Below are 13,765 nucleotides of genomic sequence, written 5' to 3' on the forward strand. Positions count from 1 at the left end.
TCTGAGTTGGATTGTTCATGTCCCTGTACCCTGCTGTGTGTTGTAGTAGCCTGTGGTTGAATATGACAAAATGGTTATTAGGGGTTTTCTTTTTAACAGACACAATCAAAGGGAATTTGAGCTGATGTAGCATTTCATAGAGCACAAATCATGGCCTTCACAGGCAGACAACAAAAATGCCTCTTAGTCTTAGTAAGATGGGACTAGAATGCAAACAGTAAGATTCTGATAAGGTAGCTCAGATAAAAACCATCTGATTTGCGATTTCTGATTTTTATATGAAATAGAAAGGTCAAGCTTTCCCTATCTGAGACAAGGCTTGTTAAACAATTATAATTACATATTAGACACATATACATACATCAATAGAAGTTCAAATTTGTTAGATATTGGGGAATTAAATTTCTGCAGGCAATTAGACTTGGATGCAGAGACTCCCTTGAATAATTTTATTTTTCTCCATCAGCGGGAAAATTAGAACAACAGAAAGGTATAAACAAGATAACCTCATAAGAGTACCGAAAGACAAATAACATAGAAAAGCGGTGGGGTGGGGCGGGGGGGGATTCAATTTTGAAACAGGGTCACGATGACCTCCAAAGAATAAACAACTACTGCTTTGCAAGTCAGATAAGAGGGAAGCCATTCCTGAAATTGTTAGCTTTGTCATAGAATCATAGTATTAAGTTTAACTTTATAAGTAACTTAAGAATAGAGCTGATATTGCAACATTATAATAATTGGTAGAAATTAACATCCCTTTTAATCTTCCGTACTATCAGCAAGGGATATGAATTGAATAATCAAATCTGAAAAGTCATTAATGATAAATAAGTGTGCGATGTGGCTGGCAAATGTCTCGGAAGGGACATAACAATCGTGGCTGGAATGTGGTCAGTAATCGTAAGAACGGAGAGACAGGTGATTGGAGTCTGGCAAACATCACGAGATGATGAAAGGACCTAAGATGGATCATGAAATTGTCCATCATTGATCGGGTATTCACAGGATTGGATGTATAGATCAGAGGTGATGTGCTAAGGAATGATGTCAATGTTGCATATAGTCATTGTAAAGTAGTATGTATACATATCCTGTATGTTATTGGGAAAGGTACAGTGTCACTGACCTCTGATGTGAGCTCTATTTAAGAGGGCAATTGGGCCACACATGAAAGCCAAATTTGCAGCAGTCTCTGGCCTCTTCCACGTGTTGTATGGGAGCTCCAAATGTCAATTTGAGTTAAGCAACACAGGACTCAGAGTCCTCTTTAAAACCCCTCTTCAACACTGAGGAAAGTATCACCAGACATAGCTTTAGTCATCTCAAGGCTGTAAAAATATCACAGGATCTAGAAAGAAGATGGGAGAATAGATAAAACTAGGGACATTAGGATCCCTACCTAACATTTTGGGAAGTATGAAAAACAAGGTATTTGTCCAAAACATCATTTTGGAATTTGAGTAATGTATCATCTACAGAACTTACAAAGCATAAATATGTGAAGTTTCTTACTAAGGGCAAAAGCTCCATTTCAGCATTTTCACTTGAGGGATGCTCTCCTAATGCATTGGTGAAATAAATGCTCCTTAACCCATACCCAAGACTCCCGAGATTAAATTGCACAAGAATCAATCACAAAACCTCAAATGAATATTTTCTCCATTAATCCATCAGGAAGGTACTGATCATTTAGTGGCTTGCTCCAGTGTGTCTCATCTTTATTGTCTTACTCCTGGGATTCAAGCAGAAGGAAATACCATGTGTTGTAAAGTGTATGATTTATATATATTCCTAATATCATTTATTGTGTGTTTAGATTCTTGGAATCTGGGTTAGTGAGAGTCATGGATTTTTTTGTGTCAATAATTAACCTGGAAACATTTAGTTAACGATGGTGATTTATTTTAAACTGTTTGAGACCCAGATTTAGTACAAATGTACTTTTCTGTACATCGGTAGGATTTTATGACGAAACAAGATAAACAAGCTCCAGTTTGGAAGGTCAAGAGAGTTTGTTGTAAGCCTAAGAGAAACACCTACAACTTAGAGTCTATTTTTCCCAGTTTTACTTTGAGTTTGTAGCACTCCTCTGTCCGTGGATGAATACAGTTGTGTAGACCAACCCTCCTGAGAAGGAAAAGATATACTGAAACTAGGATGTTTACCCTTAAGAGGTAGTGATAGCCTAGACTCAATGTTGGGATAAAACTCTGAAGAGATTACTTGAAGCTGAATACACTTAAGCTCAGGTGCATGAACAGCTTCGGGAAGAAGCGATGTACAGTTTCAATCTATAAATTAAGTTTGTTATAAATTAAATCTACACAGGGACTCTGTTGTGATTACTGTATCAGTGATTTTTTTTGCGGCGGGGGGCGCGGTACTATTACAAAGTGTGTTTTGGGTCCTGTATCATGGTTTCTTTTGGCTACTATACAAAAGTCATTTGTTTATTTTTCCTTTCAATTTATAAAGGAGTGTTTTGGAATTCATGGGATTTTACTTTTTACCATATGTTTAAAAATATCTGAATTTGTTTTATAAGTAGACAGTTTGGGTTATTCTGCTTTACCTTATTACTTTTGTGAAAAAAACTTCTGTTTTATTGTTAAGCAAGCAATGCTATAGATTTTGGTTTATGTTTCAGTGAAACATTATTTTGTTTATCAGTCAGCAATATAACACTCTTACTTTTGAGATAAAATAATCTGAACCGTCAGTGGTCAGATTTTCCAAGTAAACTTGTTCTCTCTGTAGTACTGCTGCAGTTTGAATACCTTGTTACTTTTCCAAAGCCTTTTTATTTGGAGGTTCTTAGACATTCCTAATACTGCAATTAGTCTCCCACTTAACTTGCAACAATTAGCTTTGCTATATCTAGATTTATTACAATGAAGAATGTCATTTTCTTCATTTCCTTTTTGATTCTAACATGTTTCCTTTATTAATTTGTTATCCTTTCATTTGTTCCCAAAACCAGGACCTCTTCCATCCACTGATTTTTCTATTTCTCCAATTTCCTTGTGGACTCCCCACATCACCATCTCATCACCCATGAGATATCATTGGTTATCTGCCAGATTTGCTGCTTCCCTGCTTTTCTTTTCCACTTGATGCTCATCTAAAATAGATTTCAGCCTTGCAAGAATGTCTACAAATTCTTCCATAAACAACATAATTTCCCTTGGACACTTAATTTTTTTTGCTCAAACTTTAGAGATCAAAACTGCAAATTTCAAAAATACTCAATTGGGTTTGTCTAAACACTAAGATCGAAACATCTTTTAGCCATTTCATCTACTTTCTTGAATATGGAAAAATATCTTTTGACTTCAACCAAATTTAGACATTATGTATAAGATTCTTAGTTAAATTACATTTCTCATTGGAATCAGAATCATTATCCAAGCTACTATCTTTTCTTTACCACAAGCTTTTTACAGCCAACTTATGTTATTTAATTTCCTTATTTCTCTGCCGTTCAAGCTTTTATAATTTCACCTTCTTTACCATTTGTCTATTTTTCTCCTTCCTGACTTTTCTCTCTGTATTCTTTCCTCAAGGTTTATTTTTATCCTCTTTTCTTCTAATGCAAGACTTTTCTCTTTCTCTAACACAAGATTTTCTTTACATTCCTGTAGAAAAGAGCCCCAGCTTGACTATACATTTTCTTGATAGATATAACCTTCAGTCGCAGAGGCTTGGAGGTGGCATGGTGGTGGACCAGAAAGCTGCCACGTTCTGAATTATGTTGTGGACAGCGAGTGATCAATTAATAACCACTTAGGGTTTACTCCCACATCAGCTGCCACTATCTCCGCTCCAGGCAGGACAGAAAAGAGTAGGTTAACTGAACCACTGCAAGCAGGCTGTCAGTCAATGTGGGATGGGAAACAAAAAGTGCAGGTGGAGTCCCTCGACCTGTGCCTTCAACAAACGTAATATTTTTCATATTTGCAGATGATAAAAACCAAGGTCAGAATGCGTGTTGAGGAAAATAATTTGGTCAGGCTTAGTAAATGGGCAAGAACATGACAGACAGATCATAAATGGAAAAAAATATGAGGTTATCCACTTTGGTAGGACGGAGATCTCTAGTGTATTTCATGTATGGAACAATGTTGGAAATTGTAAATATACAAAAGGTGCCCTTGTCAATAAGTCACTGAATCCACATTAGGAAGCTTCATGTAATGTTAGCTTTATCACAAGAGGATTTGAGTACAGCAATAGTAAAATCATGCTTCATTTGTATAGGTGCATGGTTTGACCACTCCTGGAATATTGTGTGCAGTTTTGGTCTCCTTATGTCAAGAAAGATATTATTGCTGTAAAAGGAGTGCAATGAAGACTTATTCCTGGGATGTTGGGACTGTCCTGTGAAGCGAGATTGAAGAATCTTGAGTTTTGAAGAATTGGAGATGATCTGATATGAAACTCAAAATAGGGAAAGGGATAGGCAGGGTTGATGCAGGAAAGATGTTTCCTCTGAGTGGGGAATCTAGAACCAGGGCAAATTTATAACAAAGGGATTTGTCATTTAGATCTGAGATAAGGTGTAAATGTTTACTCAGAAGGTTGTAAACCTTTAGAATTCGCTAGCAAAGGGTTCAGAAGGCTTAATCTTTAAAATATATTTGGGGTAGAGGACAGATTTCTGATTACCAGCAGTATATGTAGTGACAGCAAACAGGTGAGTGAAAGGGACTGAACTGTTAGAACAACTGAGATTGTATTGAACAATGGGGCAGGCTCAGTGGCTAAATGACCTCCTCCTGTTCTTGTGAAGATTTTCCCTTCAATAAGCAAGTTTACAAATATGATTTGCCTGTCATAATAGCAGTGACTATACCTTTAATCAATTCGCTGTCTCTGAAACAGAATATGCAGGATTTCAATGTTCTTGTATACTAATCACAGGAAATTAACTTGGGAGGTTTTGTGCACCATTTGTTATTAGTCTTTATTGCAAGGCGTTTGCAACACAAGGATACGGAAGTCTCATTGCAATTTAGTCGGCTTTAGTGAGACTACACTTGGCATGCTGCGTGCCTAAGGAAGGTTATACTTATCTCAGAAGAGAGGCGAAGAGGCTCACAAAGTTGATACCCTGTGGTCAGAAGAATGTCCTATGTTGAAAGATTGACGACAAAAGGCACATATTCTCTTAAGTTCAGAAGACTATGAGAGATCTTACTGAAACATATACAATTCCTAGGAGAGTTGATGGGGTAGATGCAAAGGGACTGTTTTCCCCGGCCAGTAGATCTGTAACTAGATTTGGGATACGATGTCAGCCAATTAGGTAGGAGAAAGGGATTTCTTTCTTCAGAGGACATTGAATCTTTGGAATTCTCGATCGCAGAAGGCTGTGAATGCTTATTGGATATTTTTAAGACAGAGATTAACAGATTTTTGTGCATGATGGCAATCTGGCTTAATGAAAATGGGCAGGAAAAATGGAGTTGAGACACATGAACAGGCAGGGAATACAGGAATATGGACCATATGCAGGCAGATGGAATTAGTTTAGCATGACATCATGATCAGCACAGACATGGTGGGCTGAAGGACCAATTCTTTTACTGTACTGCTCTATGCATGAACATGCCATCCTCATCTTGCTGAATAGTGAAGAATGCACTAAGATCATATGATCTACTCCCAATACAGGTTGTTTTTTTTTAGCCTCGTTGATGGCTATTTCTTATGTTAGCATAATGCACTATAAGCTCAAGCTGCTGAATAGTTTATATCTGGTCCTGATGTTCCCATGCACAATCTTCTACTCTGCAATTTGAACATTTAAAATTGGAAAAGTAGCAAATCAACAGGTCAGTCAATCAAATAACTGGAAAACATTAGGACATGTTAAGTGTATTACTTTCGTCTGGAGGTACATAATTAATTCAAAATTTTTGCACAAAATACATCTGCTTGTGATTTGTTAATTAACATTCAATCTATTAGATAATTCAATTTATTTAAGCAAATGATTAGAACAAATTGTTCTGACATATGTTTGGACAAGAATGGAATGCAATCTGTCTTTTTTTAAACAAAAGTGACTCCATTCCAAACCAATCCATTGCATGTAAAATGTTTTGAGGTGTCACAAAATGTTAGTAGGGGGTACATAAATGCAATACAGAGATAACAAGATGTAGAGATGGATCAACACAGCAGGCCAAGCAGCATCAGAGGAGCAGGAAGGCTGATGTTTCGGGCCTAGACCCTTCTTCAGAAACTTTCTGAAGGGTTTAGGCCTGAAACATCAGCCTTCCTGCTCCACTGATGCTGCTGTGCTCATCGAGCTCTACACCTTGTTATCTCAGATTCTCCAGCATCTGCAGTTCCTACTATCTCTGAAACAATAAATGCAATACATTTTGTTCTCTTTTAGCCTCGTTGATGGGAGAAGTACCACAACTTGATACATCAATGCACAAATGGGAAACCTTGGCACTTACACACAAAGCAACTTGATTCCATGACACAAACCTAAAAGAAAACTGAAACATTATAAACAGTGATGGTTTTGAGAGAAAGTAAGTGACTTCAGGACATTTGGTCTATTTGATGTCCTGGACTGGCTTTTGTTCACTCAGATTTCAGGAGCAGGGTGGGAGTGAGAGGTAATAGGATTGAGGTAAGTAAAAATTTCTTCATCAGAGGGTTGTGAATTTTTGGAATTCTCTGAACCAGAGAGCTGAGGAAGCTCCAACGTTGAGTATACGCAACACACGAGATCAATTAATATTTGGATACTAAGAGAATGAAAGGGATTTTGAGGATAGTGCAGGAGGGCTCAGCTGAGGTAAAATATCAGCCATGATCGTATTCAATGCCAAAGTGGGCTCAAGGGACCAAACAGTTTAGTCCAACTTTGTTTTGTTTTCTTCTGAAGTAGCAACCATCATGCTGTGGGCCAGGCTTGGGGAACAAGCTGGTCTTTTTTCTACCCATTATGTTTGTACAAAATATCCACCACACTGATTTGCTGCAGCAATATATATTTTAATTCAAAGTGAATCTCGACAATAATACACCATAAACTCTTATTTTTGACACTCACCAAAATAGTCACCTGGAAAACCCGCTTTATGTGACAAGGTACGAAGGCTTGGTCACATTTAAATCACTGAGAACTAGCAAGAAATACTATCGCAAACTGTAAGAGACATACATCCATAAAAATTTTCCCAGTCCTCATATTGTAAATATTGCACAGTGCAATTGCTACATGGCAAACTAGTGTAGCATTAAAATCAAAAGCAAAAAGCCACAAAAAATCTACAATTTTTAACAGTAACAGTTCCAACTGAATAATCAAGTCTACGTTGTTGTGTAATCTAAACAACAGGTTTCTATAACTTGCAGCGTTGATTTAACTTTTATTGAACTGCTGTCAACTAAGGGCAAAGCTGATAAAGGAGACGATGGGTCTAGGAAAGAAAAGATTGATACTGCTGTTTGCTTTAAGATGCCATCCAATTGTGAGCCTCTAGCCCATCAAAACTAATTGGTTCAAATCAATTAAAGACAAAATCTTTTCAGATACGTTTTTAGTTTCAAAATGCACTCTCAATCATACACAAGGGTACTGAATTTGATTTCTAAGCATAGCTAAAATTAAAACCCATTATGCACGTAAGATGTATGTCCAAATTTAAAATGAGGTGGGTATTATATTACTTTCTTGCCCCCAAATGCCCATTCTTGCTTTTCACAGTGTCTTGTTTAAGAATAACTTTAAGGCATCACCAGTGGATAGAACTCAAGAAAAAAAACTGAATGCAACACTTTGGTGAAGTACTCAGGCATCATGATATTATCATTCCACAGTGCTATGGCCTAACTATCTTATACTAGTTGTTTCCCTTCAGTAATCAGTCCCATATTTAGAGTTCTTTTGTCTTTTTTTACAAACTATGGTGTCTATTGATAAAAATAGAACTATGCTAGAAAGCACCAAATTTTTCAAGAGGTACAATACATTTTATAAATTTGACTTAACTATACAACTGTTCTGTGGTTTAAAAGCCTTCGCGCTTAGGCACATTGTCATCCATGGCTATGACTAAAGGCTAATGTTAAATAAAACACTGCTTTGTTTAGTAGATATACAGCCCTCTCCCCTAAAATGGTTATACTCAAAGTTAGCTTATTGAAGTCAAACTGGTGCTGTTTATTAGTGGTGTGTTAGGGTCTTTTAATTTTTTTCTAAATTTAGAAAATATAAATAAAGTATACAGAAATCAGGTTCTGCACACTGGCTGCTGGTTCCAGTGAATAATTAAAAGATTCTATATTGCAGCAGTAAACTGCATTAGCAAAAAAGAAACAAAGTTAAGTCAATTCTGCAAGCTACAGCGATTCAGATTCTTTAACACAATGCCAATATGAAAACATAAAAATTAAGTTACATCAATACATCCATTTATATGCAGTGATGATCTCGAAGTTACTTAAGGTAAAATACTGATGCAAAAACACACACCCAAAAATAAAAACAAAAGCAATTAAAAGTTTCATCATTTACAATACAGTAGTTACAAAGACACTCCAAACAGTAACGCCAAAATTAATCGAAACCCACTTCTAGTTAATGTAATCAGACTTACAGAAATGAGAAGGCTAAGTAAGAACAGTTAATAATCACCTATTTCACAGCTAATTGAAGTGGCAATCATTATATAGCAGCTTATCTATAATACATTCAAGATAAATGTTACAACTTCTTACTTGCCCAAAGAACTAAAACATAGCCTCAAACTTTTTTATTGAAATTTTGAAAAAAGTTTTTTTTTAAAATTAACCTTTGTTTGCTACCCCTTTTTTTGAGTATTTTTCTTGAGGTCTATGCAAAGTTGCTAAACTTGCTTAGGAAATGGGATGACAGGAAAATTCTTTGGTGCTGCGAAAAGCAACTTCATTTTTAAAAAAAATTCTGTGTTATGACGCGCATACAGAAAAATGCACAGAGCGCGTAATTCATTTTATCTCCCTGACGGAATGTATAAAATAAGCAAGTAGACACTGAACAAGCTAAAAATGAAACAAAAAAAAAAAGTGATAAAGAGGGTGAAATTTATCACATGCATAAATGATAAAATTGCACACAAAAAACCTGCACCTCGTCAAGCCTCAGGACTAAATAGTATGTTACTACGTGTATCAAATACTGCATGGTCTGCTCAAGCTAAGGTAAAACCATATCATGAGTCATTGAGTATTATGAATTGCATTTTTTTCAATTTTCTAAACAAAGCCATGCCACCACATATCTAATCATTTCACTAAGTTCCATAAACAGCAAACTTCTTTTTAAAAAGAAACACACACGCACACACTTCTATTTCGATTGTATTGCAGATTATTATTTTTTGACAGTATAAACACTGCTCATTATAGACGAGTTTAAAGTAGAAACCAGTGATTGAATTATCTCAGTCAATTTCTGAATACTTGCTCTACACCTCTGGTATTTCTAGATCATTCTGAAAAGAGGAAAGCAGACTGAGCCCACAACCGGTGAAGCACAAAACAAGGCTAGTCCTTAAAGGATTGGATAAGTATACCACACGCCAAACCTGAAAAACTAAAGCACTAATATTCCTCCTACTTTCCCATTTTTTTTATTCAATCACTGGATTAGATAAGAATTCAAGTGCTACAGTCCATAACATAGTAACATTAACAACCTCAAAATATTTAAGGCACTATGTGTGTGAAAACCATTGTTACTGACGACACTGAAGTGTAAAAAACCCAATTTTAGGCAATTCTTGCCCATGCAAAACACATGCAGGTGTGGGGAGCAACGGCCCCAACCCTTTTAGGTTAATGACTGAACACTGAAAAAACACTAAAGACACAGGGGAAACCACAAGTATATTTGCTTGTACACCGGCAGACATAATATGCACCCTTTGCCCTCATGGGGTCAATAGCATGGCTTCACAAGTGTGTGTGTTTGTGATACACATGTCTTGCAGTGGACGCAACAAGGCAATACAGAAGTGGAGAGCTATGCCTCTCTCTCTCTCGCCCCATGCTCCTTGCGGCTTCGAATCACCGCACACGTCCTTGGACCTAACACAATGGCTGAAAAAGCTGTATTGTCGAATGTGCAAAGACACATTAAAACTTGGTTTGATTTAAAGCTCAGCTTTTTTGTTTCTTTTCGTTTCTGCACCTTTATGTACCATGATTAACAAAAACACAATGAAGAAATGAATTTCTTGTGCCACAGCTTGGAATTATTCTTTAATCAGTTACGCGTTCCTTCAATTCCAGATGCTTTACACATGACTGAGCCTTAGGCCAGTTTCTTTTTTTTCTTGTTCTGTAATCTTCAAATATAGGGATACTGGCTGAGCTTTGTTGGACTTAATGGGAATCCAGTGTAGACGGGGGATGTGATATAGGAGTGAGGATGAAACATTGGTTTGTACTGGTTCTGATGAATGGTCGGAGAAGGCAGCAGACGGGGATTGAGACCAAAGGGGATTTGGTGAAGGAGGCCATTGTGGTGAGAAATACTATAGGCCGTGGGTTGCATGACAGGCCTTGAAGTGCATGGGGAGGCCAACAGATGGGCCATGGGAGCTGTGTTGCCCAGGGGACCCGATGGAGGATAGGATAAGATGGCGGGCTGGCCCCCGAGGTGTGTGTTTCCGGTCATATGTCCATGGGCTGTAGTGTGATTGGGGCTCCCGTGAGCGAGAGAGAAAGGGTGACCAGTGATTGTGGGCGTGATGAAGGCCTGCTTTCTCCGGTGTCCATAATTGCCGTTCCATTCCTGAGGCATCGATCCATAGTGCTGAACATGGAAAAAAATACATTTCTTTAATCAGTAATCACCCACATCACTCAAAAAAAATGCCAAGAATAAATGAACATTCTACAATAACTTGCAGTTCATCCAAACAATCTGCTGGTTTATTTAATCGCTGGTCTGAGAAATATAGGTAGTATGATTAATCAACTATGATATCGATGGAACACTCAGACAGATAAGGTCATAACAAAAATTATCATTAAGGATCTGAGTAAAGATAAATCATAAGGACTTCACTGTGAAATGTACTTCAACGAATGTGAATTGGGATGCGTAGAGGAGGATGCTTTCCTAGAACTTGAATACACAGTGCGTTGATGAGGTTACACTTGGAGTACTGTGTGCAGTTTTGTCTTCTTTAAGGAGTGGTTCATACAATGAGGGGCTTATCCTGTAAGAAGAGATTGACTAAACTAGACCTAAATTCACTGCAATTTAGAAGAATGAGCGGTAATCACAATGAACATATAAAATTCAGCAGCCTATTATCTGCTTCCTTTTTTGTTTTTCTCTCTGGGCACCATCTCCAAATATTCAATTCACACCATCCCTTTCAACCCCACCCCTCTCATCAGCATACATACTACCATTTCCTCAGTTGCTTTCAGTCCTAACGAAGAGTCACTGGACGCACAATGTTAACCCTGTTTTTCTCTCTACCGATGCTGCTGGATCTGTTGAGTTTCTCCAGCACTTTGCTTTTGTTTCAGATCTCCAGCATCTGTAGTCCTTTCCTTTATTTTTATGGTTACTCCTAATTCTCTACCTCCCAGACCTGTGGACGCTCAGTCATTAAGTATATTCATGGCAGGGTTTGATACATTGTTGGGAGTTAAGAGATAGCGTGACACGGGGTAGAAGACCAGCCATGGTCTTGTTGAATGACAAAGGTGACTCAAAGAGCCAAATTGTTTATTCATGTGCCTGCCTGTCAGGCTTATAACAAGAAAAGGCAAAAGTAGTTCAATGCACGGTAAAATGTTTGCTCGAAGAATATCACTGCAATATCACGAGGAAGACATCTTACAATCAGTTGAGTTCACACATACCTGACCAAAATTCAAGTGTTGCTGTTGGAATGCTGTTAAAGACTTCTGCTGGCGAATACCTACAGTTGAAAGCTGGCTTATTTTTTCAGGTACAGATCGGCCCTTGCTCAATGGCTGACATGTCGTATCTGGAAGGTGAAAACCAGTTCAACGTGTGAAAAGGTTTAATCCCTGGGCTATCAGGTTGCCTCTAGACATGGCAAAATCAAACCATTTCAAAGTTCGCAACTTGCACCAACGAATAATGTCCCCAGGTGTATGAAATGGCAACAGAAAACAAATTTTCCTTCTTGCTATCTCACTTCTCCCTTTCATTAAAGGACATTTACGTATACCGCTCCTTATTACATCTCTAAGAAAGGTGACCAGTGTGGTGTGATGTTATTTAGGCAAATCCAGCTTCAAATTTGTATCTGGGACTAATCTTAGTTCAGTTCTGAAGTTCTGTGATGACATTAACAATTTAATTGATCTACAAGTTACATTTAAGGTACACATACCATCTTGGAACAGAAAAACAGTACAAATATTCCAGGATGCCAAAGAAAATATTTACTCAATTTATTTGTAGTGGACTATAGAAGCAATTTACTCTTGTTCATTGTTAAAGATACACTGGGATGGTTCAAAAGGCAACTGTGGTAAGTTATGCGTATAAAAAATTTCAGTAGGATTATTAAAAAAATTCTGTACTGTTTTCCATCTCCTTGGGATGTGTGTTCCTCTAATTCTAGTCTATTGTACATCTTCAATACTGTGCCTTCAGCTACTTAGGCTCTAAAGTTCTGGAATTCCCTCCTAAATCCCTCTGCTTCACTCTTGTGATTTCAGGTGGTCCATAAAGCCTGTCTCCTTGTGCCCTAATACTTCATATTGCTGAGTGTTTGTTAATGCTCTTGTGAAACACTTTGGGATATTTTGTTGCATTAAAGGGGCCATTTTAATCCTTACATACTCAACACACGGATATAGGAAGTTGAAAGCATAATACACTCAAAAAGCTTTTATAATTACATAGATACATAAAAAAAAGTTAAAACAAGAAACCTACTAACTACATGTAGAATCACATCAACCCCGGTATGCCGAAGGAACCAAGTACTTCCTGAATTGCCTACCTGCAGTACAATCTTATTCCCTTTGCTCAGTAAATAGACATGGCAGAGATCATGATTAAACTCACATTGACAATAGGGAGCAGTGAAGGTAATGAAAGTTTATGACTTAAATCCCTCACTGATTGACCTCATTTTTTTTGTAAAGATGTTTCTCAGACAAACAACAGTTTTAAAAGTAAGATCCAATACTCCATAACCTTTCTACTCAGGAAAGCTGTGTTCAGAAACACCAGCAGTCTGGAAGTGTTTTCAGCAGACCTAGGCACATTTTAGTACAGTATTTTGGGAGTCAAAACATAGTAGATACAGTATTTGAATTAGTAATTTAATTTTTATTACTGGTTTATAATGTTTTATGTTTCAGAGCGTTATATCTGTGATGATTTCTGGAACACACACTTGTAGTTAGGTATTCTAATGGATTTTTATGTCGCAGAGAATTCTGAAATGCAGAAAATGACTTGGACGCAAACTTTTGGGACTTAATAATTATTTGAGAAACATGACTACTGACAGAATGGAGAGGTGTAAAGTCCCCTGTTGCTGAAGAATAAGTTGTCATATTTAACAAATAACTGAGCCAGGCTGCCATCAACATTCAGCTTGACTGTGTAGACTGCACACTTAATTTTTCCTTTTTCCTTCTAATCAGAGCCCTGAATCTCAGCTTCGCAGCCCTGTTGCTATAGTACAATGTCTTTTCTGATAGCACCCAAACCCCTGTGACACATTTTGAGCTTCTCTGTGTTAGA

The 13,765-nt window shown here is 37.3% G+C and overlaps 1 protein-coding gene across 10 annotated transcripts in view; it reads right to left on the reverse strand.

Moving 5' to 3' along the window:
• Window positions 1-7,008: 7,008 nt before the first annotated feature.
• hipk3a (homeodomain interacting protein kinase 3a) overlaps window positions 7,009-13,765 on the reverse strand; it is a 226,526-nt gene continuing 219,769 nt past the window's right edge. For all 10 annotated transcript variants that reach the window (XM_048545334.1, XM_048545331.1, XM_048545336.1 and 7 more), the window contains 2 exons: window positions 11,896-12,023; window positions 7,009-10,828 (listed from right to left, as the gene is read on the reverse strand). In XM_048545334.1, the coding sequence (XP_048401291.1) occupies window positions 10,361-10,828; window positions 11,896-12,023 (596 nt within the window). In that variant the 3' untranslated portion in view covers window positions 7,009-10,360. The remainder of the gene's footprint in view (window positions 10,829-11,895; window positions 12,024-13,765) is intronic.

Source organism: Stegostoma tigrinum, chromosome 17 (genome assembly GCF_030684315.1).
Source record: "Stegostoma tigrinum isolate sSteTig4 chromosome 17, sSteTig4.hap1, whole genome shotgun sequence".
Classification (NCBI taxonomy): Eukaryota; Metazoa; Chordata; class Chondrichthyes; order Orectolobiformes; family Stegostomatidae; genus Stegostoma; species Stegostoma tigrinum.